Source organism: Mustela nigripes, chromosome 5 (assembly GCF_022355385.1).
Source record: "Mustela nigripes isolate SB6536 chromosome 5, MUSNIG.SB6536, whole genome shotgun sequence".
Lineage (NCBI taxonomy): Eukaryota > Metazoa > Chordata > Mammalia > Carnivora > Mustelidae > Mustela > Mustela nigripes.
In genome coordinates this window covers 119,637,767-119,649,815 of record NC_081561.1, presented here as the reverse complement: position 1 = coordinate 119,649,815, position 12,049 = coordinate 119,637,767, and the positions used below count along the sequence as shown (strand labels likewise).

General features: G+C 34.8%; 1 protein-coding gene across 1 annotated transcript in view; it reads left to right on the top strand.

Annotated features, from left to right (window-relative positions):
• ASCC3 (activating signal cointegrator 1 complex subunit 3) overlaps nt 1-12,049 on the top strand; it is a 336,478-nt gene that overhangs the window by 235,715 nt on the left and 88,714 nt on the right. Inside the window, exons 31-32 of the mRNA XM_059401113.1 lie at nt 11,444-11,581; nt 11,659-11,779. Of these exons, the coding sequence (XP_059257096.1) occupies nt 11,444-11,581; nt 11,659-11,779 (259 nt within the window). The remainder of the gene's footprint in view (nt 1-11,443; nt 11,582-11,658; nt 11,780-12,049) is intronic.

Genomic DNA, 12,049 nt, shown 5'->3' with positions numbered 1-12,049 from the left:
AAAAGTTTTCTTGTCCTTTTATTCAGTTAGTATGTTCAAAAGAATCACCCTGCTGTGTGTAACAATATCTTGAACTTAGGAAGCAAATGGTGAGAAATAGATGTATGGAATATTGACAGTTTATGTGCAGCATCTGTCTAGGCTTAATATATTTTCTCTTGCATCTTATCCCTAAAAATGTTCCAAATGGACGATTTTCTTAGAAGTCAAGGTATAAAGTACATACCTATTGAATGCATTTTGAGAGTGTGTTCAAAATGTATGTGTGTGTGCGTGGCAGTGCATTTTGCATGTGTGACTCATACTAACCTCAAATGCGAACCTCATGTCCTCTTCTAGCTATAGTACACTTACTATTTTTTTTTTTTAATTTAAATGTATGAGACCTAAGAACCTGTGGTCAGCTCAGCCATTATGTAGAGTTACTTCTCCGTTTTTTGGTTTTCTTTTTCCTCAGCACAAAAATTTATCACCAAGGCTTATTATAAACCATAGAATTTACTTGCATGGCTTCTGCTGTTTTGTAGATTTTTCACTGCTAAAATAATACAGCTAGAAATTATGTCATTTCCAGACATTGTGTTTTACCAAGTACATTGCAATAGTAAGACAATCCAGGCTTAGTTTTAGTCTTTCCTCTAAAAGTCATCACCTTTAAAATCAAAATGTCAGAGGTTTTGCAACTGATTGCTATGCAAATTCAATCCAGTTCTACCAAAAATCTATAAAGCAGGTGTTTCAGTTTTTGATTCCCCTAATTACCTTAAATTTTTTAACATTTTAGTCTTCATGAGAGTTACTTTCCATCATATTGTGGACTAGAAGTTTAGTGACAATTCCTGTTGCTACTGCTTGCACAGTTTCAGATTGGTGTTCTGTGGCAGAACCAGGTAGATTAAGTGGGTCAGCAAAGGAGAAAAAAAATAAAAGTTATCCATTGATCTTCATAGTCCAGTAAATCTTCAAAGTACTAGGAAGCAGGACCACCCCTTCAAGTATATCATTGATGTGAAATTATACTGTAGCATGGGGAAACCCCAAAAGTAATACCTTTTCATATTCCTCATCAGGAAGTGATTTCAAAAGTTGGTAGGCATATGCCACCATGTCACTTGGAGTCTCAGTTTGATAAACACCACTGGTACATTAACTTAAGACTGTTGTTGGGTTTTTACATTACTCTCTCAACCTTCGAATCCAAGTCAGAAACATTGGAATGCTTGAGCTTCACCCTCAAGCATACAGCAGGAATAGAGAATATCTTACCTCTGTGACTTCTGTGCAAGAGAAGATACTCAGTTGCTGGCTGTGTGTAGGTAGTCTTTCACAGTCCTTTAGCTGGTTATATCCAGTCATTCTGTTCTTTTGCAATCCCATTTCAATATTCTCTAGCCAGGGGGCTAAATTATAAAGTTACCCACAAACAACACATGCTATATGCAGAAGAGGAGGGTAGAGAGAAGAAAGAGAAATGAAATTTGTTAAAATATATAAAATGTGTTAGTTAAAATATGCATAGGGCATATATGAGATAGCAAAGGTAGAGGTCACAGTATTTTTTTCTGCAACACAGGACAAAACGTATTTGGCCAGGGAGCCAGACATTTCTGATTTATTTTCTCTACCATCCAACACCTGCACACTACTTCAATCAGCCCATAAGCTAATTAAGATTCTTTATCCATTGGAGTAACCAAAACCCTCATTCTTGAAACATTAGAAATTGGATTTTTATATATCCTTACTAAATATGGCTTTAAGAGTTTTGATTAGTTTTTCAAGTGGATACAGTAGTGTGAGATCTTGCTAGGATCTATCCAAATTTTTCCGTCCCCTTATTGTACAGCAATAACCCAATTTCTTTAGCAGGATTGGTTACCTAAACTACACTATGACCACATTTTGCTTAATCACCCATACAATGAGAGATGTAGCTATTTCAACTTCTAAGTAAATTGTTACATCCCTTGAATGTTAAGTCTCTAAACTAGCACAGTTAGAATTATAAGGAAGGGAAACAAAAATTTTCTAAGTGGTTTATTAGCTATGACTACAAAAGCATTTGCACATGTTGAATACTTGATTCCTGGAACTGTATATTCTAGGAATGAGAGAAGCAGTATCATTTAATGATGACTACTTCAGAGCATACACCTCATTTTACAAGGGAGTTCCCCCAGTCTTGCCAAAGCAGTGTCTTTCAGTTGCCACTCTGAGTCATTCATCTATAAAGCCAGCTCTTTCTAGGTAATGAGGGAGGCAGTAAGACCAGTGAATACCATGGCATCCATTGTCTTAATCTTTCTTAATCTTAATCTTTCTGCATAAAGTGAATTCCTCACTCAGGTTATCTCCTATCCTGTTTCCTCAGAAACATTATCATAGGGGATATTAGATGATGTATAAAGATGATGTGTTCAGTAATCCTACTGTTGAGGCTACTGAGAGCACTTAATAAACAGGAAAAAGAAACAAAATCCAAAGTGTCCATTCTAGACATCATCCCAAATAGATGGCGCCTCTGAAATAGCAAGGATCCAGTATAATCTCCTTACTACCAGAGAGCTCTCTGGTCCTCTGAGCAAGGTCCTTTATAATGGGCCTGGGGATGTTTGCCCTGGTGGCATATTAGGCACAGAGCGGGGGCAGTAACTGGGTCTGCCTGAGGAAATGGTAATCCATGTTTAGCCCGTGCGTAGTTTTCATCTCTTCCACCACGGCACCATTTAGTACATGAACCCGCTGCACACAACCCTGGGATCTGAAGCAGGGGGAAACTGCCTGATAGCCTTAGAAGTGATCATTTTATTCACTTGACTATTAATAGCATTGTCCACCCTGCTGTTAACTCCTTGGTAAACATCTTCATGGGATGTACGTAGTCTGTTCTGGGACCATTCTAAACTTTCATCCCCATAAATCTTGTGCCCTTATTGCCACCTGCCCTCCAGCTGAATTAGAGACAGCATGGAAAGAAAAGGCATATGCATGGAGAGTTCATGAATTGCCTTTCATGATATTCTTCCATCTGGTCCTTTTATTTCTCCTAATGATGGACTGCTGCCAGGTACACCCCCTGTATATCTGGAGAGACCATGTAGCAGTAGTTCATGATCAGTAGCTTCAGTTGCAAAATTACCTGGTATCACATCAAAAATGCCCATAAAAAGTAATCCTCTAACTTAAGTCATTAGGCAGCTCTTGCCAGATTTTGTAAAGTGTTCATTAACATATGTATTGAATATCTACAACTTTACCAAGCACTATGTCAGCCAACTGATCCCTATTCTCAAGCTCAACTAGATAGAAATTTAAAAATATATATATGATGCAGCAAATAATATTATAAAAATTGCTATAAAAATGAGAAATGAGGGCGCCTGGGTGGCTCAGTGGGTTAAGCCGCTGCCTTCGGCTCAGGTCATGATCTCAGGGTCCTGGGATCGAGTCCTGCATCGAGCTCTCTGCTCAGCAGGGAGCCTGCTTCCTCCTCTCTCTCTGCCTGCCTCTCTGCCTACTTGTGATCTCTGTCTGTCAAATAAATAAATAAAATCTTTAAAAAAAAAAAAAAGAAGTTTTCTCTGATCATTCTATTTAAAGAAGCCCCACATCCCCTTATCATATTTCATTTCTCATTTTTTTTTAAGATTTTATTTATTTATTTGACAGACAGAGATCACAAGTAGGCAGAGAGGCAGGCTCTCTGCTCTCTGCTGAGCAGAGAGCCTGATGCGGGGCTCCATCCCGGGACCCTGGGATCATGACCTGAGCTGAAGGCAGAGGCTTTAACCCACTGAGCCACCGAGGCGCCCCAGAAGACTGCTTTAAGGAGGTAACATTTAAGCTGAGAACCACAGCATAAGAACAAGTCAACTATACCATGAGAGAAGATAATAGCACTTCAGGTCAAGGGAACAGGATGTTAAAGGAACTGAGATCAGCTCAGCTGGAATAGAATAAGCTAGGAGGAAAATGGTAAAAGTTAAATTTCAGAGTAGGCAGTAGCCAGCTCATATAAGGCCTTAGACCCTTGGTTATAGAGCTCGGATCTGGATTATAAGCACTAGGGGAAGACAGTCATGTATTTATTTATTAAAGAAACATCTTTAATAGGCTCCTTCTATGTATTAGGTAAAATTCCTAGGCTGAGAATTAACATTCTTGTGGAGATAATTAGATAAAAAGCCAATATGTCAAATCGTAATAATTTCTATGGAAAAATAAATAAGTAGGGTAAGGAGAAAAGGGGGTGTTGAGTAGTAAAATATTATACATTGACAGAAGTACAGAATGCCCCTGTGATGAGGGTAGCTTTGAATAGAGAACTGGAAGAAGCAAGGAAACAAACCAAGCAGATAGCTAAGGGAGGGGTCTCTCCAGGAAATTAAAAGGTTTTAAGTTAGGCAAATGACACACTCAATTTGCATTTTAAGGTCACTTTTGCTGCTTAATGGAAAATGGATTGAAGTGGAAGTTAAGTATGGAATTAATGATGATGGTGACCTATGGGCCACATAAAGTGGTGACAGTGGAAATGGAAAGATGTTTTGGTCTGGATTCAGTAGGACTTTCTGATAGATGAGAAATGAAGGTTGAGAAGATGAAAAGAGTCAAGAATGACTTTCCAGTTATTAACTCTAAATATCTGAGTAAATAATGGTCTCATTTATTAAAATGGGGAGAGCAGAAAGTATCGGATGGAAAGAAAGGAAAAGACAGATTTGAGCCAAGGGGGGAAGAAAAAGAAACAAGTTATATTTTGGATGTTAATTTGTATTTCCAAGACCCTCAGGGCAATTAGATATAGGTAGTCTGTATAATAACAGGCGATGTGAAATGAATATATGAACTTGGGAGCATCAGCATACAAGCAGCCTTTACACCTAAGTAAGCACATGAGACCCTGAGACATGTGTGGAGAACCAGAGGGCCAGGCCTTGAGGGACTCAAGGTAGACCTTGGGTAAAAAATGAAGAGCTGGCAAAGGGCACTGAGAAGGTGATGTCAGCAAGGAAAGTCTTAAAACATGGTAGATGAGAGGGTTTTGTGAAGGAAGAAGGGTTTAACTACTTCAAATATTAATGGGAGCTGAGTGAGATGAGCAGGGAAACAGCGAGGGGATTTAGCACTCAGCCCTCCTGGATGAACGTGGCAAGCAGCAACTTGGACAACTTGAAATCACAAGTTCAGATTTGATAGTTTCTACTAATGACAGTTTCCTTTCTTTCTTTTTTCTTTTTAAGATTTTATTTATTTGACACAGAGAAAGAGAGCGAGCACAAGCAGGGGAAGCAGAAGAAGGAGAAGCAGGTTCCCTGCTGAGCAGGGAGCCTGATGCAGGGCTTGATCCCAGGACTCTAGGGTCCTGTCCTGAGCCAAAGGCAGATGCTTAACTGACTGAGCCACCTAGGTGTCCCTAATAACATTTTTCTATTGTTCTTTTGATTCATTTGATTTTTTATTCAACATACATATTGACCTCTTTCTTCCTTATAGGTAAGTAGTTAGTACCAAACTTTGAAGATGGACTTTGAGATTGTTGAAAATCAGAAATTAAGTTGAGTTTAATATAGGGTAGCCACATTTTCTACTCGAAAATCTGTTTTATTATCAAACCAAAATAGATTTAGCTTGCAATACAAAAGTCCCACCGCACGTGCTTTCTATTTTAATCAGGCCTTGGACCTCTTAGTGACTGACAAGTAGAGAAATTACTAGGCTAATAATATCAAAAGTAAGTATCAAAAGCTAAGTTTTAAACAGACATTATCCACAGATTTGCTGAGCATTGGACATTTGAACTTAGTTGGTCCTCATGGAATAGTTGTGTAATTCACAGCAGCTACAAAACATGAAGCTGTTTTATTTTGCCGTAAGTGATATCATGCATGTCTTAATGAAGAAAGAGGCAAAGGTCTTATGCTTAATAATAATTGACATATTTATAGACTACTTTATAGTCCATTAAAGGCTTATGTTATGTCATTTTATCATGAATTTTGGGAGGATTGTTCTTGTTATCCCAGTTTTACAGATAAAAAATTGAAACTTGAAAGAAGTAAGTAATTATCCCAATAGCGTGAAATAAATGGAGTTCAGAAACTCAAAAGCAGGATAGCTGACCCAGTTTTTTCACTCTGCCATACAGTAACTGAAATCTTTGACAACACACTGACTAGACAAGATGGAAAAGTCACAGTGCCCATATGTGTTTTGATAGGGATAGAAATATACAGTAAAGACGGAAAAGTCAGTAGCTACAATATAAAACACAGGCAGCCAATAAGAGCATAAGAGCTGTGCCATTCTTAGTCATGAGTGGTGATATTTTCATTTATAAAAGAAGATACTTTTAGATATTCTTAATTTTTAGGCATAGGAGTAGAAATACTCAAATACTGAAGAATAATTAGGTCTGCTAATCATCTGCGTAGTTCCCCAGTTGTTTGAGTGTAGTACTCAATTCATTATTTCAAATCTTACCTGGTTTTTGCCCACAGTCTAAAACAGTGAGGCCCAGACTTTGGCCAAATGAGTGATTTCATTATTTTAGTATATCACATCCCTGTGGTAATTAAAAGGTGGCATTGTGGTTGAGAACATGGATTGGAGCCAGGCCTCTTGGGTTCAATACCAACTATGCATTACAAGCTGCCATGACCTTTGCGGGGTGTTCAGCCTCTGAGCCTTACCCCTTCAACTATAAAAGAATAATAATAATCCTATCCTTATAGGATTAAGTATTAAATGCATTAAGTTATGTAATGTACTTAGAACAAGCCTGGAACAGAGGTAAATGTTCAATAACCATTTTGTTTGTTTGTTTTAAGATTTTATTTATTTATTTATTTATTTGAGAGAGAGAAAAAGTGAGAGAGATCATGAGAGGGGAGGGGGTCCAAGGGAGAAACAGACTCCCCGCTGACCGGGCCCCCTACCCAGTGCGAGACTTGATCCCAGAACTCTGGGATCATGACCTGATCCAAAGGCAGTTGCTTAACCAACTGAGCCACCCTGGGTCCCCTAAATGTTTAATAAGTGTTAACTGTTACTACTGTTATAGTACATCAACATTGAATACCTTATAAATGGATAAGTTCTTTTTGCTGAAATCTCTGTGGTTAAATTCACTATTATTTTTATAATATTTTTCTTATGTTCCTCCCTAAATTTAACTCATATTAATGTAGTATCTGTTCACTTAAAATTATGTTACCTTAACAAAGTAATTTTATAAAATCCCTTTCATGAAATTATCTTTAAATTAAAAGCTTTATCTGCATTTTAAAAGCTTTTCAAGACATGGAAATGCTCTCCAAACATGTGTTAGAATCTGAACTCTCCAAAAATGGAAAGAAGCATAAAATGTATATTCCAGAATAAATATGAAACACTGACTTGGATTTCCTACCAATAGCATAGTGAATTAAGTTAGAAATATTAATAAGGAAAAATCTTTAATATTTTGCCCTACAAACCAGTTTTGATATTGCCATCATTAAGAATTAGGAAGGAAACACTGAAAATAGTATTGTGTTTATTTAGCAGACATAGCAAAGATTTACATGTTATTGTTTAGATTTCATTTATATATTTAATTTACATGTAATCTTATATTTAATTACATTCATAAATATATTTATGTATTAATAGTATGGCAAATAATTTTGAAGAGTCATTGTTGTGGGCTTCAGAGAAGACAGCAAGGAGCATATGATAAAGAGCATTGGCAAAGATTGGAAACTTACTTTCTTTAATTAATTAATATTATTTTTAAATCTCTTTTCCCTTAGTAGATAAGCAGGATGTTCTAAAGTGTTTCTTTCATTTTGACTTCTTCCCCTTCAGTCTATGGGGTTTATCATACAGAAGTATTTTTAAGAAATTCACACTTGGTAATTATAAGGAAATGTTTAACTTTAACATCTGTACCAGATGTGATGTATTTAATTATCTTTGTTTTTAAAAAGTTTCATAACTTTCATTATTCTTCCGTATGCTGCATCTTTATTGAGCATTTGAGACAATTGATAAGTATTATTCAGTGGCATATGGTCTGAGTCTGACGTGCTTTGAAAAGAGTACAGAGTTTTCTGATAATGAGGATTCTGTGAAAATGGGAAAACCAGCACAACAGATATGCTTTGAGAAAGTATGGGTTTTTAGCATCTTGAAACAATATATCACACTCAAAGGGACAGAATTGGGCTGTACAATCTGTTAGCTCATTCTTGTCCAATCTGGTCTCCTCCTTTCTTTTGGAGCCAGCATTGTCATCAACTCACTGAATTATATTCTGACTGGAATGTATTTTGGGCACAGAGTAATGTATCTACTTAAATGGAATCCTATATTTCTACAAAAGCTTTTTGAGTGTAATAAATTTAAAATATAAAAAAATTCTATTAAGTTAAAGTAATTGGTTCAACAGTTTACATATGTGCCTCCTCCACCATCACCCTAAAAAAAAAAAAAAGCCACTATTTAGAGGAATATAGATCTGTTTTTGTTTTATTTATAATATTGAATAATTTCTTTTGGTTTAACTATCAGGTAGTCAGACATTTCCAAGACTGTTGGAAAGATACCTATACATTACAACAAATGTTGGTTGAATAGAAATGAACTGTGGAATTAAAACTTCCTCTGTCAGTGTTTTAATTATCATAATTATTCTAATTAAAATTCTATAGCAGCCTTTCTTAACAAGAATTAAGCCTTAATGTCTTAAGACAGCCATTGCATGTAGAAGTGAACTTTTCTCTTAACCATCTAGAATGGTACTATCTATCTTCGGAAAAATTAAAAAGAATGTAATTCATATATTTTTTTGTGAGGTTTAATTCTCTTATGGAATTAGGGTCGAAAGAGTCTACTCTATAGTATTCAAGATCACTGGGTCTTTTAATTTGAAATATACTGGATGGTGTAAATGTTATATTAGAGCTGTACTATTTTATGTAAGGGATTAAATGTGATAATCTTTGTAAAGTGTTATGCCCATTGCCTGACACATAATAACTACTCAACAAATAATGTGTATTACTATGTTTTAAGCTTTCATTATCCTGTTTCTCATAAATTTTGCTTATATTGTGATCAAGATGAAACATTTTAAGTATATAATTTAATCAAAGGTGTGTAGACTTTAATCAACAATTTATATTTTCATACTTAAACAGGCTGTCCTGGTAGTATCTTATGCTTAATGACTGAGTAACATTACTATAAATTTTGATTTTCTGTGGTGTTCAAATAACTCAGAATTCATGTACTAAATTCATGTAATAAATGAAGTTGTTTTTTGTAATTGTCCTCATGAGGATTTTAGGTCTTTGCCAGTTCAGTTAGGCAAATAGTTCTTTTTAATGCACTGATTTATGTGAAAGTGGGGGCTGGGGGAAAGAGAAACAGCCTTCCCTGATGTGAAAGGACAGGATATTAATGCCTCACCAAGCCTCCTGCCATAGGATTCTTTAGCTTTCCTATATTAAGTGGTGTATTTTAGGGGGTATGATTGGCATTGCCATGGAACAGTATAAATTATACAAGTTATAAAATTATACTGTTATTAAGTTATGAAACTGAAAAAAATAATCCCTGAAATTAATTGTCACAGCAAGAATATCAGTGAATTAATTTGATAGTGTAAATTGAAGATATTTATGCAGTGAACTATTGAACAAAAAAAATGGATAATAGGCTGTCACTTGAGAATAGCTAACATAATTTATGAGACAAGACAAGCACCTTTCTTATAGCATACATTATAGCATACAACTTGCTTATCGTTTGCTGATTTTAAAGGTAAAGTGGATTTATGTTACTACATTTCCATATCCTTCCTTAACAGTTTATAAAATGAGTATCCAAGAATATCAGGTGACCATACTGTGATTGTGAAACAGAATGAACTGTTTATATATTGCATTCAGTTCAGGAAAAGTTGATAAATAACACAATGTGTATACAATTAAAATATTACTTTGTTTCTATGAATGTTTTTTATACATTGAGAACTATTACAAAGCCTAATTTCACCTTCCCATTTTTTGAATTATCGGTGTAAAAACAACTTATCCCCACATTTTTAAAAAGTGGAAAATTTTTCTGCTCATTGAAAATAAGATGAGTTAGAATGAAAGCAATTGGAGTGCTTCATATATGACTATATTGTCTTTGCATTTTTGCTAAACTGCAGCAGCCAGTTAAACTTTTGTGAGATTTTTGTGAGGTTCTCACTGGTTTCTTCACAACCAGGAGAGTGAATGTATTGCAAGTATATTTGTCTATATTAAGGGAAAAAAAGAAATAAGATCCGAAGACAGGGTTGGTTGTTTATACTATCTCAGTTTTCAGGCATATAAAAATTATACATGTACCCATTTCCAAGTTTATCCTCCACTATTTTTCACTGTTGGAATATGGTAGGGAAGTTATAGATATAACTAAAATATGTCATTCTTTTAACTGTTCATACATTCTCAAATCACTGCTTTAAGGACCAATAGAGATCTGTCACTAAACAGAAAGAAATTGGGCGTTCTATTTAGTTCTTTACAAGGAGTAAATTTTATAAGAAAATAAGATTTGTTTCTGTTGCCATAAAACCTGCATTGCATTAAGTCTTTTCCAAGTAGAATGGAAAGTGATGGAATACTCAGAGATGATATAAGATAATAAGTTTCAGAAACTCTTTAGATATATGGAAACTTGGCGAGCTAAACTGAGGCTGGAAATGAAACAATTTTACTACATATACAGCTTAATAATAGTTCTAATCAATAAGGAGCCATTACAAACCAGTAAGGGGGAAAAAAAGCTATCATATCCACTTAAAAGACAAAAAGATAATTTACAAAAAAAGCCTAGTAAATATGAAAAGTATTTTACTGTACTGCTGATCAAAGAAATGAGAAGTGAACAAAAATATACCCATTTGATTTTTTAAATGAAGAAGCCGAGGCTGAGAGAGGTTGTATGATTTGCCCTGGGTCATTAAGTTCAGTTGAGAAAGCTTAAATTTGAATGATTCCTGACTATTTGGTGATATTATGACTGATTTTTTTTTGTATTAATTTTTTTTTCCTTATTTTCTGAATTTTTAGCACTGAGCCAAAAAGATGGAAGGTTTTTCTATTACAGGAATTGATCAAGACCCTGAAACATTTTAGGCAACTTTATATCCTTTTTAATAATTGTTACTCACTCATTTAAGGAGTCATTGCATTAATCCACAGATTTTTTTTCCAAAATGGGTCTGTTAGGATATATATTCTCATTAACTAGATATTTTTTGAATTAATTTAATTATAACTGTAGATGAGGCCTCTATTTTTTACATAATATAAGAATCAGAAAACAAAATTAGTCAAATATAAACTTAGTATGAAAATTTTAAAGCTAATGAACCTATGTCCTGTCATTGTGCTTTTATTTGCAGATGGAGAATATCATTGGGACACTAAGAGATTCCAACCTGAAGTTAACACTTGCTTTCGGAATAGGAATGCATCATGCTGGACTACATGAGAGGGACCGAAAAACAGTAGAGGAACTGTTTGTAAACTGTAAAGTTCAGGTATTTCATTTTTCATAAACAGATACTTAAATGTAACTCAAAAGTTATGGTTTACTTAAATATATCTTATTTTCTAGGTTCTGATTGCTACAAGTACATTAGCCTGGGGTGTAAACTTTCCAGCTCATTTAGTAATTATTAAGGGAACAGAATACTATGATGGAAAAACAAGACGTTATGTGGATTTTCCCATTACAGGTAATTTTTTTTGACTTACAGTTATATTAAGCTTCTCTTTTAGTCTTAATAATCTGAATTTGCATGAATTGAATTGTAGAGAGGTGATCACATTTGAACATACAATGAGCAAATTGTAAATTTTTGTTTCCACTGCAAGTACTGTTCAAAGTATTGAGCCATTTTATTTACTTTAACATACCTAATTTGTTAATAAATATCAAAAGCCTAACCAATGGTTTCAAATTCACAAATAGATAAAAAGTACTGATTAGTAGCTATTGGTGATTT